The sequence below is a fragment of the Gobius niger genome (assembly GCF_951799975.1).
Source record: "Gobius niger genome assembly, chromosome: 20".
NCBI classification, from domain to species: domain Eukaryota; kingdom Metazoa; phylum Chordata; class Actinopteri; order Gobiiformes; family Gobiidae; genus Gobius; species Gobius niger.
The window spans coordinates 20,816,095-20,841,151 of NC_136871.1; the positions used below are offsets into that span (position 1 = coordinate 20,816,095).

The 25,057-nt window shown below is 42.6% G+C and overlaps 1 protein-coding gene across 3 annotated transcripts in view; it reads right to left on the reverse strand.

The window, feature by feature from the left end:
* magi3b (membrane associated guanylate kinase, WW and PDZ domain containing 3b) overlaps positions 1 to 25,057 on the reverse strand; it is a 158,075-nt gene that overhangs the window by 34,824 nt on the left and 98,194 nt on the right. For all 3 annotated transcript variants that reach the window (XM_079579087.1, XM_079579085.1, XM_079579086.1), the window contains exons 2-3: positions 16,141 to 16,257; positions 3,683 to 3,802 (exon numbers count right to left, since the gene is read on the reverse strand). In XM_079579087.1, the coding sequence (XP_079435213.1) occupies positions 3,683 to 3,802; positions 16,141 to 16,257 (237 nt within the window). The remainder of the gene's footprint in view (positions 1 to 3,682; positions 3,803 to 16,140; positions 16,258 to 25,057) is intronic.

Genomic DNA, 25,057 nt, shown 5'->3' on the forward strand with positions numbered 1-25,057 from the left:
CAGAGCTGGTTAGAAATCACTGGCAACTGTCTGTTAGCCTTTAAATGGAATAAAGGTCATGTCACTCGAGTATGAGTTCTGTTGGACAAAGAGCAAACCATGAAAAATAATATATCTTGGTTTGCATTGTTAAAATAAATAAGAAATATGCAACTGATGTCCCTCGAATTTGTTTTTGTGGCAACACTGGTGAGGTCGTGTAAAATGTGCTGCTTTGAGGAAGGTCATAACCAGCTAATAAAAGTAACGACTGCCCTTTAAAAGGTAAAATTACACACATGGTGCATGAACCTGGCCCAGAGGTAAAAAGGGGTGAGACACAAACCATTACAATAATGAACATTCAGGCCAGTCATTTGGGACAATTACGGAACCTATTATTATTAGCTAGGAATCCTATTAGCTTCACACTTTGATCACAGCTTACTAATTGCATGCTCATGAACAGGATCGTTAGTGTTTTATTGAAAAAATAAATCTATGAAGTGATCGTGACCTATAAGCTGCACTGACCTTGTTTATTGCCCTCTCTCTAAAGGAGAAGGGCGCCAGCTGCACTGCAAACACAAATGAACCAAATCTGCCATGTTTATCAGATTAGATTTGGACTTTTTTAGTGCTATTGTACTAAATTTGGCAGGTACAATGTATCAAGGGTAGTGTAAAATAAAGTGTCACCATGTTTTGTTTACAATCACATGTGTTTATTAATTATGACGAATAATACATTTTCAACTGGATTTGTTTTTTATATTCCAAAAGTTAGAATATAGTAGATTGCATGTGCATAGATAATGTGTGTATTGTGTGTATTTTGTCTTTCCGCCACAGGAAAGACAATAACTTGAATTAATCCAAACGGACCCTAAAACCAATCCTCATCTTCAGCATAGGGGAGTTGTCTAAAGGCGTCTTATTGAGATTGATTTTAATAAATGTCACGGGGAAAAAAGTGGAGGTGACATCATTTCCTCTGGAGAAATGGAGCTCCACGACGCACGTGACTCTCCATCAGCTGCATTCAGACCCTCTTGTGGGAGCGTGGGTAAAGTGTTAGCAGCAAGCGTGGTGTTTTAAATACATCAAATGATACATTGGACACAGGAAAAAGTCTATACCTCCTGTGTATTTTAGCTTTCACAGGTCTTGAAAGAAATTACTAAATGTCCATGCAGTTATGGATTTCAGTTGAGGGGAAACAGGGTTGATCTGGGTACGCCTGGGGGACCAAGCCACTATTAGACTCCCTCCCAGGACCGAACTACCGAAAGCGTCCAACTTTATGAGCACCTAATCCACACATCTGAGCCCGAGCCAAACTCTGCAGCAAAAGGGACTTCCGCTGGGATCTGAGTGGCTCTATACCGTGCCTCTGCGCTTATCGCCACTCCACTCATTCATTTTTCCCTTTCTAGCTATAGTCGACCGTGCAGTTAGAGGCAAAAAATCCCTATTGATGTCAGCTCACAGATGAAGGGCGACTTGCGGACAACTTGACAGCTTGTGGAACCCTAATCTTTACTTTTCTAACTTCCCTATAGAAGAGAAACTATGTGTCAACTTGGTTTGTTTTCAGATAGAATAAAACCTCAAGGACTTCAAAGCAGTGGTAAATTCTACGTGATATACAGGCAGGATAACCGTATGCACTACAAATGTGTGTATCAACCAGTGTTTGTTGTATTTTCTGTTTAGAGACTTTGGTTGATGATGATTAGTGGTTTATCTATAGACATAGGATCATGAGCTGAATCTGAGTGCTGCAGGGGCGAAGCTGCGACAGGAATCAAGGCACAGGGCCCCCTGGTCAAATGAAAAAGATACATTTCAATCAATTAAAGAAAAGCAGCTCATACAATTCTACTTTTATTTTATTCAGGATACAGGATAATATTATCCCTAATGTCCCCCTCCCATCTGCGTTCTGGTAGCCCGCTAAAAATGTTGAACAGTTTATGCACTAGAAATAAACAGTTTACCCACTAGAAAAATTAAGACTACACCACTGCTTCAAAGCCACACACACACACACACACACACACACGCACACGCACACGCGCACGCGCACGCACACGCACACGCACACGCACACGCACACGCACACGCACACGCACACGCACACGCACACACACACACACACGCACGCGAATAAAACGCTAAAAGCAATAAAAAACAAAACAAGAAAGAGCTTATGAATTCTTTCTTTCATTTTTTTTCATTCACGTCACCAAATGCACAGGAAATGTCTATGGGTAGTAAATCAGTGTCATGCTGAATATTACCTTTATATTTGAAAACATTCCTATATTGAGACATATTAAACAGAGAAAGCATTTGCTCACTGGCCTACTTTCTCATCCACTGATGATGAAGCCCTTGGGCATCTTTGTTGATGTAACTTGTTAGCAACAGACCCCAGTGCAAGCCCCTCTTTTAACTGCCTGCAGATTTTCAAGCCCCAAAAACAGGACGCTGAATAAAATGAACTGAATCCACCTATGATTCTCATGACATAAGTTTCACACAAAATGCTTATCTCATCTAAACCAATTTGTTTGGGCTTGGGTCAAGCACAACAAACGCAACATTGTAATATTGTAATTATATTGCAACAGATATGCAAATTCAAAACATAATATGTACAACTCAAAAGTCACAATGAAGACACAGCTCAATCCATAACTAAAACATATCCCACTATTACTTATACATGTAGGTGCACTTGCTGAGCATTTGAAAACAATGCTCTGGATCTTTCAATGAACTTTGCTGTTCTGTTCTGTAAGAGTGGAGAGGATAACGGCGGGGAGAGTGTCGTTTATCCTTGAATAAAAGATGGAGTGAGGGTGAAAACACAAGTGGGACGTCCTAAAGTGTGACCGTGCACTTCTCCGCCGGGATCATGCAGTGGGCAGGTTTACATTAGGTTACCAGGTGTTATAGCTAGAAGCCGGCATGTACTGTATAATGTAAACTGCCTTGACTGCTGAAATGTGAGGATGATAAGCTGACGAATGATAGTTCACAAAAATGCCAACTTCAGAATGCTGGCTCCCATCTGAAGAAGCTAAAGGAGGTCAGGCCTGGTTAGGATGAGTGTGGAATAACTAGGTGCTGTAGTAGAAATTTGGGGGGCATATTTTTATTTAAATATGAGTAAAACTACAAAATAAAGAATACAATAACACATGAATAATCCAGATTACAAAACAAAACAATAACAAGTGGAGTAGAGGTAGAGCTGGAGAAAACGAACCATTAGAGAACAGCATTGGGGTTATTTTTGATCCGTGTAAGATCTTGACAACTGACAGAAACATGCATAATTTAACTTTAAACATTAATTTGATGTTGTACACACTTTTGGGTTATGTGTATACTGTTTATTTCACATTTAACTAGTGACATATTTTGAGATAATATCAATGGTTGTTTTAGTTTTTGGATAGTGATTCGAATGGAACACATTATAAATTCCTTTGTAGTGCACTTTTTCTCCATCGATTATTTGGCATTCCCTGACACTGTATCTTCACTTGCGGCTCGCACAAAGAGTAATAGCTTTTGATTCAACACACCTCCATAAATCCCATCCTTCTTGAGATAAACGTTCTCAAAAGCATCAGAGGACTGCATTGTTTACTGTGTTCAGAAGGACTTGCACAGTGAGGTTTGTAGTTACCGTCATAAGTGCCGCTCTCCAGCAGAAGTCCACTCTCCTCCAGGATCCTGAAGTCTCCCACACTGATGAAGTTATAGTCTACGCCAGGTACCTCTCCATCCCGAGGAAGTCGAGTAGTACCTGGGCAAAAATGAGACACAAAAAATTTAATGAATAACTGTTTTGCCAACATCCCAGCCCCTCCTCTCCACACTCCAGGAGCACACCAGGTGGAGGTACTCACCTGCTCATTGCACTCACTGGGTGTGCTTTATGTAACTTGAAGGGTTCTTAGACAATGAGCGTGAGCAGTAGAAGTACTGCTCACAAGAACCCTCCAAGAGCACAATAAACTGAACATATTGCCGTGCAGCTACAAACTCTCCAAAAGTTACATCCCTGAAAGACAGCTGGTAAGAAAACCAGATTTGATTTCCAATTACCTGGACAAATGTCGGCAACATATCAATCAGTGGACTGATTTATGGCAGACGTACTGTTTGTTAAATGTTTGGTAATCACTTAACTTAATATATGTGTTGTGTGTGTTTAATTAAAAGCATATATTAAACACTGTTGAGTTAAAAAATATGTTAAATGCTGTTGAATTTAAAAGCATATGTTAAAAGCTGTTGAGTTAAAAATGTGTTGAAAGCTAAATGTTCTGTGCCTACAATGTTGAACATTTGAGTCAACATTATGAGTGCTTTTATTTATACATTGTATTCTATTTTCATAGGTTTTTCACCTACTACTACAATGGCTACTGCCATGAGTGACTTGAACTGCTAAATAAAACAAGTATTCACATAGTGTTGTCATTGGAGTGAAGTCCTGTTCACACTTCAGGAGGAGAACTTGTCCCCTTCGAGTGGGGCCTGCACACCTTAACATCATGGCACCTGTCTGAGTTCACCTCAGCAGGGAATGAAGGGGGATGGCACAGCCGATAGCCGATATATAGGCCGATATTTTATAACATGTATTGATATAGTAAAGGATTTAATCATAGAAATATATTAGTAGAGGTTGACCAATAAGGCCAATGCTGATTATTGGGGATTTTGAACTAGAAGAGAGAACTAGAGACTGCTGCACTGGATCAACCATGCAGCAGTCTCTACCTCTAACCTTCTGATTGGATATGCACCGCTGATATATTTTTTTAAATGTCTGATTTATAATCTTGTGTATGACGCTTGTAAATGTGTCAGTGTTGAACTCTGACAGCAGGGGGAGCTGTATATTCATGTTTAGTAGGTACTTCAGAGGGAGCTTGTTTAAAACACCGTAAGTCTCTGGGCCCGATCTTGTGATTCAAAACGCAGACTATAGCCTTACATTTTGTGCTGGGTAGGAGTGCACTTTGAGATCTTGAAGCCCCTAGATTTAGCGCATTTAAGTGGGAAGTACGTGGTGTGGAGAAACACTAATGGCCAATTGGTGTGTAATGTACAGAGCCTTTTTCCTCCAACCAGGTCGACTCTGCGGCCGGGAAGGGGCAAGGGAGAGGGGATGTAGGGGAGTGGGTGGTGAACCTGTGCTTTTGTTTTGTTCGCAATTACATCCAAGCGAGAACCGATCCATGCCACAGTGGGACGGGTTGTAGGTGACATCTCTTCCTCTGGAGACGCGAACATTGTTTTGTACATGATGGGGTTAATAAAGTAGTAGTAAAGAGTTTGCGCAGTCCTTGCGCCAGGCAAAAGATATGGCCCTCTATCACTTATGGCAGGGCTGAAATGCAAAGCTCAGCTTGTTTAGCTCCATAGGTAGAGCACAGAGTTCATAACTATGAGTTTGTGTGATCAAACCTGACCTCCACCCACTGGGAAGAACATAAATCAGCGTCTATGGTGTGACTGATTATACAGAGGGAGATTTTTTTTCTGTCAGTCCAGTCCTGGCTTATGGTACCGAAATTATACACAAAAGTCTACAACATAAAATGTATAAAATAGGTGTACAAACTTGTGACTGATTTTCACCGCTCTGTTTTTTTGCTCCTCTGAGGCCTGGGAAGTTGTGGGAGAAGAGTCAGAAATTATTCTAACTCTTTCCAATGCAAAATACAGGAAGTTTTTATCACTTTCGGTTCCGTAGATATCGGTATTCTTCTCGACCAATATCAGCCGATTTAGTAAAATACCTCTCATTGGCCCGAAGTATCGTTTGCGCCCTAGTTAAAACAGATCACTTGTGGTATGGTGGCGCAGTGGTTAGTGTTCGTGCTTCGAAGGTCCTGGCCAGACAGGGCTTTCCTGTGTGGAGTTTGTACGTTCTCCCTATGTCTGCGTAGGTTTCCCTCGGGTACTCTAGTTACACTTACCCTTACCCTTAGCTTATGGCTAAATGAAATAAATATGTCATGTTAACTGGTCACCTTAAAATGTATTTATTTCTTTTTTTTTTATCCATGAAGACCTCCTTTTTACTCAAACTGTACAGCTTGGTTTGTGTTTTATTGTGAAGGTCCAAAGCTTTGTTGGAGAGCTGTGTTTCTCTAGTTTGAAAAAGTCTAATGAGCACATCTTTGATTAGAATATTGCTATGGTTCAGAGTGACTGCAGTAATGCAAATGACACAGCCAATCTGAGTTGGTCTCTCTGGTTATTTGATGGAACAACACTCTTTCAGTCTGATGCCAGGCCTGATACATCTATGATGAATCTCCAGGAGGAACAAATGGACACCAAATGATTACATTTGCATGATCATTATGTAAACTCAATTCTATGAATAAATAAGCAGGGCTGTGGCACTTTGGCACTCAAGGCTAATTAGATAGTGTGTCACCAAAGTTGTAGACTCCATATACCACGGAGCAGCGATGAATGACAGTCTGGAATTATTTATGGCATGGGGCAGGACAAGGCATAAAGCATATGAAGCTACTGCATTCACATGTAATCTCTGTCACAGAAATGTACTGTCAGCCATGATATAGAGAAAATTCATTCATTCACTGGGAAGCAGAATGGAGTCCAAGGTCAGTGAAGGGAGGGCATGGGTAGCTAATCTAGCCCAGCTCGCCCCGGGAGGAACAATCAAGTCATGGAACCAGAGAATCACACATGCAACCATAAATATTCATTTGCATTCAGAATAACAATTTACATGTTGAATTTAGCTCAGCCCCAGCAAATCAAAGCCTACAGCATAAACACACGCTGAGACAATGCGCAGTCCACAGTGATGAGATTATGAGCCGCAGCCAGTGGTGTCCTGCTGGAAGATGAGTCATGGAATCCACAATGATATGGCTTTTGTAATGTGAAAACTGGAATAGTGACAAACCTCAATTATTATATTTACAGAGATACTATATTAATAAACCATAGGAAAAAATGTCTCTGATTATTTGTACAGATTTATTCTAGCCACCAGAGGAAAGGGATTCAACAGACATACTGTAGGTTTCAGCGACTATGAGCTTTAGATTGGGCCACACATCAATGCTTTAAGCTCAGACAGCCTTTTCATATAAAACCATTAAGCAATGGAATCAACTTCCAGACAACCTGAACTTGTTACGTAACTTACTCTTGCCTGTACTTTTCCACATTAATGTTATTAACCTCTTAACCCCCACCTGAACCGAGCACATTTTCCCCCAGTTTGCCATTACCCAAATCTGTCGTCTTACTGTATAGTCATATTTTTAACGCTTTTTGGTTGCTTTTTAGTTATGTTTTTGCTTCTTCTTTTCCCATTTTTTGCTACGTTTTGATTGATTGATTTTTTGTAATTTTTTTACACTTTTTTTTTTAAACATGGTGTTAAAACACCATGTCAATGCACCCTCACGTGTTATACCTTGTTTATGTTTTGTTTTTTCAGGACACCACGGATTGTAGCCTTGGGCTAATTTCCATCTGTAGGCAAAATGCCAATTCCTACACAGAGAGCTACATCACATTTAACACACTGAAAATGAGTAAAGACATCAGGTTTCATCTGTAGGCCGACGACAAACAGCTCTATTGGCCTGTGTTTCCGAGTGCTGCATCCACACTGGACACTCTCAATAACTGCCTCCTGGATGTTAAAAAAGTGGCTCGCTTTCAATCTCAATGAGTTAGAGCAGTGGTTCTCAACCTTTTGGAGCCGCAACCCCCATTATAACAGGTAAAGGGGTTCGTGACCCCCCGCCCAGGGTCACACCTTGTGAAATAGGAACATTAGCCTACATAATTCTTAAAAAACAAACACCTGAAATAAAATTCATCAAACTACGAACAAATAATGGCACTCTGGTAAAATAGCAAACACATGCTACAATAAAACATTATATTATATGCAAACGAAAATATGTATGTTTTATCTAAATGATCTGGCGACCCCCCAAATTTGTCTCGCGTCCCCTTTGGGGGTCCCGACCCCCAGGTTGAGAATCACTGAGTTAGAGTGCAGTTGCTTCAGTCCTGATCCACCCCACGGCACGGCTAGCTTTGGACAATCTAACCCCAGTTTTCTCCTTGGGTAAAAAACCTTGGGAGTTCTTTTGGACTGCCATCTTCAGCTTGATAAGCAGGTTAGTGCGATGGTGAGAACGAGCTTTTCCCAGCTAAGGCTCCAGGCGAAAGTGAAGCCCTTTTGAACCAATCAGACCTGGAGAAGGCTATTCATGCTTTCATCAGCTCTAGAATGGACTTTTGCAAAGCCCTATATGAACTTAATAAATCCTTTCTCCGAGTGCTACTGGCACAGAAAGCAGCGGCTCGTCTTCTCTCAAACAGTCCAAGGAGGTTCACACACCTGTTCTCCAGGCTCTCCACTGGCTCCCTTGAGTTCAGGATATAGTTCAAAGTCGTGTTGTTCGTGTTCTGGGCCACGCATGGTTTTGCTCCTGCTTACCTCTCTGACCCACTGACTGTGCACCATCCTGTCAGGGCACTGCATTCTTCTGGTCAAACATCTTTGGTGGTGCCCAAGTCCAATCATTTGCTGTTTATGGACCCAGGCTCTGGAACGCATTTCCTCCTGAGCTGTGGACCATCACTGAACTATCAGTCTTTAAATCTCGGCTGAAGACACATTTATTTAGCCTGGCCTTTCGATAAATTGCTATACTGTCCGTTTTTATTCTTGCTCTGTTTTTAAATGTATACTGTGAAACTTTGTGCACCATCTGGCTGTTGAAAGGTGCTACACAAATATAATAAATTATTTTCACTCAGCCTGCTGTAGTCCTCGCTCGTAAATACTTGTTTTCCATTCATGCGTCTGTATGTTGCAAAGTGATAAAAAACAATGTGCGATAATTTTCCAGGCCTGCAACGTATTTTTACAGTAAAGGAAAAAGATTGGCTAACATCTCGAAGTGCACTCTCTTCACAAGTGTGCATTTGTGCATAAAAGTCATGGTTAGTCTGGACAAGTCTTGGAATAACATCGTTGCATAAACTCTTCATTGACAATGTTTTCAGTTCTTTTGAACAGCTGAGGACTAAATATCATATCCCTGGATCCCATTTCTTCAGATATCTACAGATTAGGAACTTCATTGCCTGTAACATGGACTCCTTTCCGTCTTCCCCATCCCCATCACTTTTGGATGATATCTTCAAGCTCAAACGAAATACCAAGCGCCTCATAAGTGTTATTTATGGATTGTTAAATAACTACAAAATGGTGACATTGCAGATACTCAAAAACAAATGGGAGGAAGACTTGTCTGTGCAGATTTCAGATGAGACCTGGAAAAGGATTATTAACAGAATTTTTTCATCATCTATTTGTCTCAGGCATGTTGTTATACAATTTAAAGTAGTACATCGCCTTCACTGGTCCAAGACCAGATTGAGTAAGATCCGAGAAAATTTCGACCCTACATGTGATCGGTGTAAACAAGATCCAGCCTCTTTGGTGCATATGTTTTGGACATGTACAAAATTACATAGCTTTTGGGAACACATATTTGATATTTTTTCCAAAACGTGTGGTTTTACCCTGAAACCCTGTCCATTTGTTGCACTATTTGGAGTGACTATGGATGCCCGTGTGACAAAGGCACAACTCGGCTTGATAGCCTTTGGTGCACTGTTGGCGCGTAGAAGAATTTTATTGAATTGGAAGGATGCACATCCACCTGTATATGGACACTGGGTTAGGGATGTCATGTTCTATATACAACTAGAAAAGATTAGATACACAACAAAGGGTTCTGTCCAAACATTTTATGACATCTGGAGACCTTTCCTTGCTCGGTTTGGGGATTTGGATGCAGGGGATATCACTGTGTAATGTGCATGATCTATTACTGCATTGTTTATTATTGCACATTTTGTATTGGGTCTGGCTGGCTGTGGGTGGGGGGTAGGGTGTAAACATAAAAACTCAATAAACACACCTTGATCAAAAAAAAAAAAAAAAGTCATGGTTAAAGTTTTATTATGCACGAGGCTCTCTTTTGACGCCACCTCTACTAGGACTGTTTAAACCTTCTTCTGTGGAAGCGCTGTTAGACTATGTGTTGAGAGTTCATGTCTCCGGGTCCTGTACTGATGGTAAATAAACTTCATCCAGTGTCTCCTGCCTCTCTACAACTGTACGTTAGGACCAGTGTTAATTTTGACAACATCTTTTATTTTAGTTTTAGTCTTAGTCTTTTGACTAAAATGTAATTTAGTTTTAGTCAAGATTTAGTCAAAAAAACTTTTCAATTTTAGTCTAGTTTTATTCGACTAAAATTAAGACTAATTTAGTCGACTTTGCATTTATAATATTCATTATAATCATATTTAATCGTGGTCCTCGACTTCATGGAGCTGCTTCCACATGATAAAGCTCAGAGCTGTTCATTTGGCATTGAATTTAAATGATCTGAGGCTTTTTCAGACTGTCGGATGATTTTAGTCTCTTCTTTTCATTTTTATTTAGTCTTATTTTAGTCGACTAAAATATCTGGACATTTTAGTCATAGTTTTAGTCTCATGAGAAAGTTTTAATTTAGTTTTAGTCCTATTTTAGTCTGCAAAAAAATCACTTTGACTAAAATTAAGACTAAATATTTTAGTCGACGAAATTAACACTGGTTAGGACTTAGGACTTCAAATATCACTACTTTCTATAATATATATTTCCATACAAATTATACTGTCTTTGTCACTTGTTATTGAATTGTGCCTCGTCATTTTTCACAATTTGCAATCCCACTAATTTGGCAAAATTTTATCCACCGGGCTATCAGGAAGCTGAACTCCCTTCCCTTCCCTACCCTCCCTGTGCTTCCACCCCTCACCCCTCACCCCTCACCCCTCACCCCTGACCCCACACCAAGGACTTGAGAAACGATCTGAGGACATGATGCCACAAATCATTTAAAGAGCTTCATATTTAACTTATACAGTACACTATACATTGCATACAGTATATATTTTCCCTCCTTGTCTTTCCAGGGCTATTGCAGGCTTGGTTGCTCAAACCTGTCCTCTAAACCCAATTACTCTAGCTACAACTCTGTTTCTGTGCGGTCAGTCCCAGAGCTATGATTTGAGCTGTCAGAGCAGTGTGGACTGGTGTTTCCTATAGTGAATCTGTCCCCTAGCTAATAATAAGGCCTTCCTTTGCTTTGAGGTAACGCCGGGGGAAACAGTACTTTCTCAAAAACCAGGCGCTCTTCTACTTGAAAAGGAAATGACAAGATGTTTTCAAAGACGTACTTAAGAGGCATCTTCAAATACAATGTTAGACGGTGGCCTTTCGGATATAATGCCACATGATAGATGAAAACAGCATTGAGGAGTGAAGTAGAGTGTGCTATATACAAACAAAGTTACAGACTTTCAGCCAGGAAGGAAAAAAAAAATGTAAAATCCAATTGGATGGCAACCATGGCAACCAAAAGAAACCCAAATTGTAACAAATGTCTATAATCCATACAAATATGGTGTGGAGTAATAAATGGTGCTGATGCTAATGCACATATGCAGATACAGAGAGAGGATCATTCTTTTGCTGTGTGACATTCAATGATGCGCCAAGTTGCAGCAATGTGGCACACACTAAATGCACTTGAGACAAACTGTAATCCACTCACAGCAATAAGTTTTAGGCACATAGCTAGTGTAATTTACAATAAATGTAAATTATCTGATCCAAAATCTAATGTCGTGGCCAAGCAATTCTCATTTTTCTTACCGGCTTCCCACTCACATATTGATTTTACTGCAATAAGAAAATTACTTCTCCTTGTAGAGTGAAATAACAGCAGTAAAATGCAGCACACAGATGAGGAAAAGCCAACAGACAAGGCCATTACTCAACCAGCATGGATATATTGCAGCGCAGCTCACTTCTAATGTCAGCTCAGGCCACCAGGTAAATGATGCTTAATGATTTTGTATTTGTACTGCTCTGAAGTGCACTCATAGAAGAGGTGCTGGTAAACAGGATTGTAGCTATAGTATTAATCAGAAGGGGCTCATGTGTGGAGTTTATAGCAGAGGTAGGCAGGGGCTCTGTGTAATGGGTCAAAGTGAGAACTGGGAAAATAAATTCTCATTCTGTGGTGCTTTAAACGTCTAACCCTGGCCATGAGAGGATCTCACTTATTTTTGTGTGGTTTAGTTATACTAAAAACATCAGTTTGGATATAGATTGTTTGACCATTAGCTTGGTACAGTGTGAGGAAAAAGTATGTGAACGCTTTGGAATTTCTCACAGTTCTGCCTAAATTGGTCACTAATCATGAGAGTGAACAAACAGTGTCTGCTAAAACTAATACCACCCAAACATTTACATTCTATCATTTTATTATTGGCCATAACATGTAAACATTCACAACAGAGGGTGGAAAAAGTGAACACTCAGAAATCTCGCTGAACTGCAACAGTTTTGTAAAGAGGAATGGTCTGAGATTCATCCTGATCGTTGTGAGCATCTAACAGTGCAACTACAGGAAAGCAGTTAAGTAATGTCACAGGTTTTCTGCAAAAAATCTGATAAATCTGATGTGATATAATAAGATAAAATGTAAATGTTTGGGTGGTATTAGTTTTAGCAGACACTGTTGAATTATTCTTATGATTTTGATGAAGATCAGACAACATGTTATGACCAATTTAGGCAGGAATGTGAGAAATTCAAAAGCGTTCACATACTTTTTCCTCCCACTGTATATAGTGTGTCATTCACACCTCCTCACCACACTACTGAATGCACTGGCTCTACAGGCTTTTGTGTTGCTGACAAAGCCTTTTGGATGACTTCAGAGTACAGGTGATGACTCAAGAATCTTAATCTCGGATTACAGTAGATTTGCGCAAATGCAACGTGGCAAATGTTGCTGGACAGAAAAAAAAAAGTCTGGACTAATTGTAACAGGGACTTTGAAAGTGGAAATGATAGTGTGAGGGCTGAGGGGGAGTGAATGATGGGGGTGTTGTCAGTGCGGTGCTCTCATTCATTAGGACAGTAATTCAAGCGGAGCACGGTATCACAGAGGGAGACCTGAGACGAGGGCCGGTAGAGAACCTTTGCTACACAATCACACAACAGCAGTTAAGATCGATAAACATGCAGGTAAAGGTGGCAACAAAACAGGCTCTTTGTGGCCTGGACAGTGGAGAATTACAGGTTGTAGTGTTTGTGCGAGTGTAATCAGTAGTGATGTGACATGAAGTAATACTCTACACTTAGCCACTTAGCACAAGCTTAGCAACTCACAGAAGATTGATGAAATGGTGACGCCACATGGATCTTAGATAATTAATCCTCTGATGTGTAATGTCATTCATGGTATGCATCAGAATGGTTTTGATGAAAAGAAGAAAAAAAACTAAACTCAAGCATAGCTATAACAAGAATGGACGAGAGGCAACTTTGAAAACATCTTCCGAGATGTAAAATTACAGGACTAAAGATATATTCAGACATTTCTGAAATCTTACTGGTTAACGGTAAAGCCTGATGTACAGCCAAGGGCGCATTTTAGTATGTTATCAAAAATGTGCTAATTGCAAATTTAATGAATCAAAAGAGTCCTCTTCGCTTAATTATAAACCGCTTCATCAATATTTGATTGAAAAATATGGCCATCGTTAGGTTCAATTCTTGGCATGCATTTTGAATGTATTTGCAGAAGGAACTGCACAGTGAAGAGGGAGCGTGTACAAGATACTGGTTTTTAATGCTGTTACTAAAGAGAAAGCTAGAATCATGTTCAGACTGCAAAAATAAGTGACTGTCCTGATCTGAACATTAACTATAAAAATATACACTTTGAACAATTATAAAAGTGCATATTTGATTAAGCATGTTAACTTAATTTGTAAAACCACTGCTCTATAGAATATATAGGCCCCCCTTGCACAAGCACTTCAACACTGATTAGTCTTCTGGAAAGATAATAGCTGATGATGCCGAGAAAGTGGGAGTGTGAAAAATGTATGGCTATTTATGGGAGTAAAATAACTGATCACCCCGCTGATAACGCTTAGGAGTAAATAAGAACGACAGAGGTTAGGCAGAAGTCCTTGGCCTGGTTGCTATAGCGACTTCAACGCATGTGTTGAAGAGGGATGGAGGAACATGCATCACTGACAATAGGGAATAATGCATGAGAAACATCTATTATTTTTATCCATAAGGCAGATAACAATGTAAGGGCCTGGTGATGGCTTCAGAGTACATCAACGCTTGGCTTTGCAGAGGAGTATATATTCTGTATTGACACAAGAGGAGGGAAGGTTGATTTGTGTCTTATAGATGAGGTCATGTCGAGTTTAGAGTCTGACAATAAAATGTGTGAAAATTGAAAAGATAAATTGCGCTCAATAAAGAAGCAAATGTATGACTTTGACAAAGGACAAAGGACAAAGTTGAACAACAAAATCAATATTCCTCCTGCTCAAGTATCAATTATTTTTCTTTCTTCGAAATAAATGCCAATGAAGGGCTGAAGCCTGAAACGCTACCGTCGGTGAGAGCAATATATTAAAAAAATAGTGAGCCTCACATATGTGCAGATCTATTCTTTTGTTTTCTCACTGCACTGTTATTGACCCAGCACTGGTGAATGTGCGTGTCTTTTCCTTAAAACTACAGTTGAAATAGATAAATACACAATTTCAATAAAAATACACAATACTTTAAAAAGTGTCAGTAAAGCTTCCGGAAAGTATAAACCCACCCCAGTGAACAATTAGAAGTTTGGAAACGCATTAGGAAGTTATTACCGCAACCAACAATTACGGCTAATGGTTTATATTAAGGGGTGTTCGTTAAGTATTAACAAGGTATTATTAAGCATTAGTAATTAATAGACCATAAATAATATGCTTGGGAAGATAATAATAAGCTGCTCATTATACTACTAGAAACTTGCACGCAAATAGGCCATGGATAATATGCTTATTCATGGCCTATCCGAACCTTAACCTTAATCTTAACCCAGAACTCTAGACAGATTGCTTATTAATATCTAATAAATACCTAATGAGCACCCCTTAATATAAAGCGATACACAGTCCTGATTTGCACTATGTGCTTCATCGTCCTTTGTTTTGGTAAACTATAAGTCAGTCAGGCATAAGACCTTTAAGTGATGGCTTTTACACAATAGTCATTTGAGGATCTTTGTAAAACGCAATGTATCTTAATTTCCTATGGGGCTGTGGAATAGCTGAAGCTAGTACAAAAACATTACAGTCATTGTTACACTCACCTTGTCACATTACCTTCTTAAAGCAGAACTAAGTAACTCATGCTGCAAGAGGCCATACGTGCCACTGCAGGTGTCGTAGCATTTGCCTGGCTCTGCCATACTATTCCCTGTCCATTCCACGCCTGGCCTTTGTTATGGAAAAGCTTGACAAAGCGGGTGAAAGAGCCATTCGTCTGACACACGCCTGTATATGGAAAAGGGGCTTTTGTGTGTATTGGTGGCTCCTACCCGGAGGCAGTGAAGTTGCAATTGTGGTTTACTGGCCAAAGACACCAGGAGGAGATGAAAGTTGTATTACCCCTAGAGGGACTACGAAAAGGATTTATTAAGATAAACAAGTTACTTAGTACTGCTTTAAAATCACAACAGAACGACTGTGCCAGTTAGTCTGTGGGTGGAGGTCCTCGGGGTGCTCTGGTTTCCCCCATCAACCAAAAAAATGTTTGACAGGCTAATCCTCCAACTATGTCATCGTGACCATCGTGGGTCCCTGGGTCCACTGCACCTGACAGGTTGCCCAGGCAACTTTGAAGAATGGGTGAAATGTAGCAAACTAATTTCCCTATGGAACAAAGTAAAATCTGAAAGTCCTCTAAAATGCTCTTTCAACAACTTTGCACGCCTTGTGTATTTTTATAACACATTTTGGAGAGAGGTTTCTATGATTGATATGAAAAGAAGCAGAGCCAGCAGCATTTCTCTTTCTCTCTCTCTGTCTCTTTGTTCTGCAACAGTGTGGCGTTTTGTTTTTAACTCGATAATTACATGCCTCAGTGTTCGGCTTGTGAGCGGGACATGGGGGGACACTCACAGGGGATGGTGCGCAGGTAGAGGTTGTCCCGGATAATCTGCTGGAGTTTGTGGTCCAGGGAGCCCTTCTGGAACTGCAAGCTGAGGTAGTGGCGCAGGTCCGAGTTCAAAACTTTCCCTGCAAGAAGAAACAGACACAGACATCCCGGTCAATAAAAAAGAAAATCCATCCAAGTGACATGTATCATAACACAGGGATCAATAACCCCAAACTTAAGGCACTCAGCGGCTACTGTTAAACACAAAATCACTCTCCCACACATTGCCAATGCAAATATTTCAGGTGCTGGGATTTTAAAGGACATGAATACCAAACAAAGGAAATAAGAAGGTAATGGACACAAGAAACGTCATTGTAATGTATTTATGAATGATGCGTCTTTGCTTTTGTGCCACTCGTTCTACTCGGATCGTTATTTCTGGACGGCGGAATTTAACCGGAGAAAAGATGGAGTAACACTGGGAGGACTTGCGTAATGTGTTGCCAACAGCAGCTTGTGCGCAGTAAGTATAAACAAGATAAATCTGTCAATAACATTTGGGAGAGAGAGCTCAATTTGGAAAAACAACAAAACTTGACCCCAGAAAAGCTATGGAGCCGTTCTATGCATAAAGAAGTAGTTCTGTGGAGGAGCGATGCACACTGCTCTCAATGCACCTCTATGGACACGGGCCAAGTTCAGGCAGGTTTGACGTATGGGCATGCACTTTTAAGAAACAATTACCTCTCACAGGGGCAAATTAGCTTCACCAACCGCATGAAAGGTATTTTAGGCTACCAAAAGTGCTGTTGTGTGTAAAAAAGCACATTGTATTATTATTCAGCATGGTGCGCTGTTGCCACCAATATCTTTATCCAACACAAAAACGTGCCTCATCCAGACACACACAGCACACAGATTTGAATTGTTCAAAGCCACGATCTCAGAAAGCAAGTGCAACCGACTCCCTGGAAGCTCTAGACAGACAAAAAAGTTCATGAAATGTTTGAAAGCAAGACACTCGACACTCGTCATCTACAAGTCGCGACAAATAAGCCTCACGCTGAGAGACGGAACAGAAAGTTTTCAATGTGGATTCCATTTCAGAGCAAGCTTTGTATTTGGCTGAGGAGAGTTAAACATTTGGCAGATGAAAAGTACACCCATTGTAACCCCGTTCCTCTGGCTTTTAAAGCTTCTATGTCTGTATTGTGCGCTCATGCCGACAGAATGTAAATCGGCAGAAAGATCCTACTGTCGAGTTGGAGCTACAAGTGTTGCCCCCTCGAAATCACCAGGGAGAATCAGTTGGCTTTTCAAAGTTTATTTCGAGCTCAAATAGTACAGAAAAGAAAAGGGTAAACATAGGTCCCACGTCCCAGATGTGACAAGGCTTAGGCCACGGCCCGACTACTGCGCCACAGCTTCTGCCCTGAGGCTGTGGGCCTAGCTCTTTTAAACTAGCATCAACAGGTCACGTGATGGACGCGCTTCCGGTTTCAATTATAAAAAGGCAGTGTTTAATTTAGCGAAAAGATTAATAAATACTGTTATTTACAGTGAACCATTTACCAACAATAAGAAAGCGCTTAAATACTTTGTCGAAAATGGGCGAGCAACACCCTCCCCCACTAAAAATAATGTTAACCCAACATTCCCTTAATCCTACTGGGGGGTCTTACTTGACTTAAACCATAAATTGTAGCAAATAAACACCTTGAACAACAGCAATACTTCACAAAAGAGTCCAGGCTAAATGAATAGTGTCCGTTATCCAAGAGTCCTTTGGCATGACGCGCAGGTTTAAAGGTCCATTTCCGTATTTGGGTAGATAGTCCGTTGAAGCATTGGTGGGCCCCAGAATCTTCAGAATTGACTCAAGGAAAATACCTCCTACCCAAGATTTTGTAGCAGTATAGCAAACCAACTTAATAGCATGTACTACTTAAACAATAATTAAAGTACATTTACTACTATTGCACATATCTCTATTGCACACAAGCCACCTACTTTAAGTGCAACTCAATTAGCAGGTACATAAAGTGCATGTTACTACTGCATTACGACTGGGAATTAAAAAGGATATAGGTTGGCCGAGGTGCTGAAGAAGCCGTCTCGGACCCTCGCTGGTTTGGACACACCGACAGGACAGGTCTGCACTTCCAGGACCGTGGGCTCACCAAGCTGGTCGTAGGTGTACAAGCGCCTGGGCCGTCTGGTTCTGACAGGTCTTGCAGGTCGCTCCGAGGAGTCAGAGGAGGATGCCTCTCGCTCAGATGAATCCGCTTCCTGTACTGGCTCTGGCTCCGGCTCAGGGTCAACCTCTGGGATCAGGATCACCACTTCAGCTCTCTCCTCAGCAGGTGCAGCTCCCTGTTCCGGCTGTCTTGGAGTGGGGACTCTAGGTTGGAACTCTCTGGCAGTTGGATTGAGCGGCTGAAGAGCGGGTTGGGGTGGCATGACGAGATGGTAGTCTTCCTCACTAGAGCTCTCTGTACCTGCAGGCTGGATGTTGCACTTAACACTTGTCCCTCTTCCTGGCGACGTTCTGGTTCTCCTGCTTCTCCTTTTAGGGTTGGGGACGACAGGCGCTGGTTCAACCAGGTAAGGACAAGGTAAGAGCAAGTTTCTGTGCAGCACCCGTCTTCTCCCTACAGCATTCAGAGGCTCAACCACATAGACAGGGCTTCCAGGGCCTTTGCTCTCCCTCACCACATGGACAGTGTCCTCCCAGTGACTGCGGAGCTTCCCCGGACCACCTCGAGGCGTGAGATTTCTCACCAATACATGGTCACCCGGGTTCAGCGTGGAGCTCCAGGCGCGCTGATTGTAATAATCTTGGCCCTTTTTTGCAGACTTCCTCATGTTCGTCAGGGCAATGGCATAGGCTTCCTGCATTGCCTCTCTCCACTTCTCCGCATAGCCAGCAGGGGTCTGTTTCTCTGCGTCACCGAGCTTCTTGGGAAACAAGAGGTCAACTGGGAGGGTTGGTTCACGTCCAAAAAGCAAGAAGAAAGGGGAGTACCCTGTCGCCTCGTGGATGGTGGAGTTGTAGGCATGAACTACTTTGTTGAGGTGCTCCTTCCATCTGGCCTTTTGTGTCTCCTCCAGTGTCCGCAGCATACTCAACAGAGTCCTGTTAAAACGTTCGGCAGGGTTAGCTTGGGGGTGGTAAGGTGTAGTGCGAGAGTGTTGAATACCACCATATTCCTGGAGCTTCCGAAACAGCTGGTTCTCAAACTCTCTCCCTTGGTCGTGGTGGATCCTGGATGGAAACCCAAAGCGTGGGATAAATTCGTCAAACAGCTTTCTGGCAGCAGTTTTCCCGGCCTTGTCTTTGGTTGCGTAGGCCTGAGCGTATTTAGTGAAATGGTCCACTAAAACCAGGATATACTCTTCCCCTCCGTTGCTTTTCTCCAGATGTAAAAAGTCTATTGAGACCATCTCGAATGGTGCAGAAGTTTCAATGCTTTGAAGTGGTGTCCTTGTGACTCTGTTGGGCCTTTTGTTTTTGATGCAGCTGCAGACACGTGTAACGTAGTGCTCCATCTCCTGCCTCATTTTTGGCCAAAAGAAGCGCTCTCGGGCCAGGGCCACCATCCGGTCAGCACCCAAGTGTCCCATCTCCTCATGGAGGTACTTGTACACCAGGGGTTTCAAGGGCTCTGGCACCACCAGTTGCAGCCTGTTGTTGGTCTTCCTCCACAGGAGTCCATCTTCACCCAGCTGCAGCTTTGGCCATTCTCTCAGGAGAACCCGGACTTGCTCACTCTCTGCAGCTTTGTCTCTGTACTTCAGGTAAGTGTTTTCTCTTTTCAGGTTGGAGACCCTCTGGATGGCTGGATCTGCATTCTGCTGGGCCTGGATGTCTTGGATGGAGAAGGGCTGAAGGGGTGGTACAGCACTGCCATCTGGTGGTAGGACATCCACATTACAGGTGACAGCAGAAATCCAGTTGATCTCACCTGTTTGGCTGCTTTTGACTGCTTTACAGATGCTGTCCATGACCTCCGGCTCACACTCTTCCGTGCACTCCTGCATGATGGTTTTGATGGGCTTAGGTCTGCGAGAGAGAAAGTCAGCATCTGTGTTAGCTGTTCCAGGTCTGTACTTGAGTGTAAATCTATAGTCTGCCAGCTCTGCAACCCAGCGGTGACCCGTGGCGTTGAGTTTTGCCGACTTGGTAACGTAAGTGAGTGGGTTATTGTCACTGTAGACTGTGAAGTGTGGCGCGTGGAACAGGTAGTCACGGAAACGCTCTGTGATGGCCCATTTCAGTGCGAGGAATTCCAGTTTTCCTGAGTGCAGCTTGTAGTTCTTCTCTGCAGGCGTCAGGGTTCTGGATCCGTAGCCAATGACTCTCAGTGCGCCACCTTGTCGCTGGTACAGCACAGCACCCAGCCCTTGCTCTGAGGCGTCAACATGGAGAATGAAAGGCTGCTCGAGGTCTGGATATGCCATAACAGGTGGATTTGTAAGTTGGTTCACAAGCGTCTCTAAAACTGCTCTGTGTATTTCTGTCCACTGAACCGGAGAGGAGGGTGGGAGCTGAGCACCTGAATGTTTTGTCCCCTTTTTGTGGCAGTGTTTTGGCTCACCTTTGGGCTTTGCCAGCAGCTCATACAGTGGCTTTGCAGTCCTGGAGAAGTCCTGGATGTAAGCTCTGTAGTAGCTCAAGAATCCCAGGAGCTTCCTCACCTCTCTCACTGTAGCTGGGGTCTGGTACGTGAGCGCCTTTACTACCTCCACCTCTCTTGGGTTCATCCTGTATCCTTCTGCAGAGATCACACGACCAACATACGTTACTTGTGGCTTAAACAACTCACATTTTTCGGCTCTCAGCTTCATCCCACAGGCTCTCTGTCGCCGCAGGACTTGTCTGACGTTTTCCACATGTTGGTCAAATGTGCGGCTGAAAACAAGGACATCATCCAGATAGGGCACACAGACTTCATCCCTCAGATCTCCCAGGCATCCCTCCATGTGGCGTTGAAAAGCAGCCGGGGCATTTGAGAGGCCAAATGGGATCCTGGTCCACTCATAGAGTCCCCATGGTGTAATAAAGGCTGTGTATGGTCTGCTCTTCTCGCTCATGAAGCCTTGGTGGTATGCTTTGCCCTGGTCCAGGACGGTGAACCAGGAGTTTCCACCCAGGTTTTCCAGGATTTCTTGGATCCTGGGGATGGGATGACGGTCTGGCCAGGTCTTCTCATTCAGCAGCCTGTAATCAATGCATAACCGGAGAGTGCCGTCCTTTTTCCTGACGCAGACTACCGGTGAAGAGTAAGAGGAATAGGACTTTTGAACCCAACCTCTACTCAACAAATCCTGAATGTGAGCCTTGACTTCCTGATACAGGTGTCGGGGTATGGCATTGTACGTTCTCTGGACAGGAACAGAGTCTTTCAAATTAATGTCCATTTGCAAACCAGTGACACAACCAGCATCCCACTCATCTCTGGCAAACACGTCACCCTCCTCCACCAGCATCTGACGAACTCTGTGCTGCTGCTCTGCCGAGAGGTGACTCAGATCTACAGGCGGGACCCAGGGCTCCCTCTGTGGTGCTTGACTGGGCTGCTCCAGTGAGGATGTGGCACTGCCCTCTGGTGACTTGGGCTCTAGTGGATAAACAGCATCAACACTGTGTAACCAGCCAAGCGTTGTGCGGCCACAAAGAGTAATATCACAGTCTGTTGTGTTTTCAACAGTTACCTTAATCCTCGTATTCTCTTGATGTTGAATGAGCTGCTCTCTTACTTTGAGTCCTGTGGGCCACGGTGTCTCCGGGTTAGGCTCCAACACGACGTGAGTTCCACAGAGCAACCCTTGCTGTAGATAGTTGCATTGCACTTGGATGGCGTTCCTCTTTGGGACAGTAACTGGCATTCTTCCCAGACGAGCAATGTGGGGGTTGTTTTCAGGTGACGGCTTCTGTAAAACAGTTAGAACAGCCCTCGCAGTTTCCTGACCCACATCAAGTGCTGAACAAAATCTCCTTACCATGTGACCAGAAGGAAAACAGCTTCCAAGACCCTCATTTGCCAAAGCCAGCTCCTCAATTACATTAAATCCAATAATAGGACGTTCCAGATCTGTAGAGGCGACTAAGATAGGAACAACTACTGGTTCATCACTCATCCCAGCAACAGCATCTTGTGACAGTGCAAACTTCACTTCAATCCAGCCCTGGTATGGAATCTTTGTCCCATTTGCTGCGGACAGATCCAGCCCTCCTTCTTCCAGTAACTCTTCCACAGGCCTCACAGTAACATGGGGTAAGTGTCTCTGCTTCCACTCATCCCCAATAATGGACACTTGTGAGCCAGTGTCCCACAGCACTTTGGTGTCAACATTGTTCATTGTGGCTCGAACAAGGCACCTCCTCCCCACCAGCTTAGCAGTTTGATGTTGTTTACCAGTGAGGGGCGCTGTGGTGCAGAATATGTCTGTGTTCTTACCAAGATGTACGCTGGTTTCGATCTTGTTGGTGGAGGCTGTGGTGTTCCTAGGCGCTCTGCGGCAACCAACGGCCCAGTGGTCTATGCTCCCACACTTGTAGCAGTGGTCGCATTTACCCCCTGGATTGGTCCGCTGGCACTGGTGACACTGCCGGTTGGGGCGTGTCCTTGGCGCTGGTCTGTTGTAGCTGTGGCTGGCTTGTCCCCATGGTGGTGGTTGTCCGGGTGGCTGGTGCAGGCTTGACAGCTGAGTGGTGAGATTCTGAATGGCTTCACAGATTGCTTTGTTCCCCTGGTCTACTTTCTCCATCAATGTGTCACGTTTTTCAAACTTTTGCTTTTTATAACTGGTAAAGTTACTGTCATAACTGCTGCTCTCAGAATCAGTGAAATGTGGATCATTACTCACCGCTAACACCTTGGCTCTGGATTTGCTTGACAGCTTGCCCTTCCTCTCCATTTCCAGGTTGTAGGCGGCGGTCATTTTCTCCAGCAGAACTTCATCAGTTACTCTCGGTTTTTGCAAATATGGCTTTAAGTCAATACGGATGGTGTCATCTTGAAGTCCGGTAAGTATGGTTTGCAAAAACTGATTTTGGATGAGCTCTGGGCTGTACTTCAAGCCAGTGTCTGCTCTCTCTGAAGCAAAGAGTATCTGTTGCCTCAAGTCCATAGCTCGAACTAAAAACTGGACTGGAGTCTCTCCGTGATCTTGTGCAGCACGAGTTAAGGAGTGGTACAGCTCATTAGCATCTTTTTCTACAAAATGAGTCCGCAATATTTGTTTCAGAGCTTTCAATGACAAATCATCTCTACTTTCCAGATAACTTCGCAATTTTGTTCCTGGAATAATAGCTTGAAGGACTGCATCAATAATTTCGCATTCATCATATCCCTTCTTTAATGCTTTTGTAATTTGTCTTTCTAAACTTGCATATCCCAGCTTATCCGTTTGATTATGTTCACCAATTTGTCCATTAATTTTCAAGTCTTTTCTATACATTGGGTGAACAACAGTTTGAGTTCTTTCAGACAAATTATTAGCGGCAGTAAGCGTGGTGGCAGAGGTGCGTGGTCTTACCACAGGTTCCGTGTTGCTGGGCGCAGTACCAGCTGTGTCCGCCAGAGGGCGGCGTGGCGACGTGGGACCAGACGTAGACAGCGTTTTTCTCAGTTCATCAATTCTGTCATTTATTTTCAATAACAATGACATTCCTCCATCTTCAAGCGACGTGACATCCTCACACTCCAAATGCTGCAGAATGAGCCTTCTCAATTTGCGAGGTGAGTTTTTTTCTTCATCTTCAACATTGATTTCAAGTGTAGTGCATATTTTAAGAAGTTCCGAAGCAGGTAAGGCAATTAGCTTTCCCTCGATTTCTTCCAGCATATTTTCCCATTCAGACATTTGTTCGTGAAAGTCTGGCATGATTGGAAAGTCTTCTACCTTGGCTTTGATCGTGACTTGCGGTGGGTTGTGTCGTCTTCCTTGACCTCGCTTCCGTTAGCATTAGCTCCGTGATAGCTTCGTGTTGGCGTCTCTCGTAGCGTATTCCACTCACGAATATAGTCCACACACGCGCTCCGGTAGCCACAATCCACGGTAGCGATCCAGGTCATCCACAAACTTAATCCGACCGGGCAGAAACACCAAGATTTTGTTGCCCCCTCGAAATCACCAGGGAGAATCAGTTGGCTTTTCAAAGTTTATTTCGAGCTCAAATAGTACAGAAAAGAAAAGGGTAAACATAGGTCCCACGTCCCAGATGTGACAAGGCTTAGGCCACGGCCCGACTACTGCGCCACAGCTTCTGCCCTGAGGCTGTGGGCCTAGCTCTTTTAAACTAGCATCAACAGGTCACGTGATGGACGCGCTTCCGGTTTCAATTATAAAAAGGCAGTGTTTAATTTAGCGAAAAGATTAATAAATACTGTTATTTACAGTGAACCATTTACCAACAATAAGAAAGCGCTTAAATACTTTGTCGAAAATGGGCGAGCAACACAAGCAAGAATTTGATTCAGGCAGGGTTTGGGATTTTTTAGGAAACCTCTAAACCTATATCAAATTGAATATATATGTAGTTTAGACTGAATTGTTAAGTCTGCGACCTTCAACATCCATTTTATGAAAGTGCTATTCATTAAAAGTTATGTGTTATTCAAAAAGTTACTCTCCGTCTCCCAGCCAAAGTGTCAGAGCTACAGTATGTTAATTACAATCTACAACTAATATTATATAGAATATTAACCTTGGTTATAATTACAGTGTGCATATAAATTGAACAAAAATATCAACGCTTCTGTGAAAAGCTGTTTTTTAAATAAACTTTACTTATATAAAGGGACTATACAGAGTTTAAAATGTTAAAACTAAGTATTTTCCTTATATGTCCCAGCAATGTCCTTATGTGTAGAATGAGCCCAGATCTATTCACCACAACTGCCTCTAAAATCCTGCACTGTCACTCAAAAG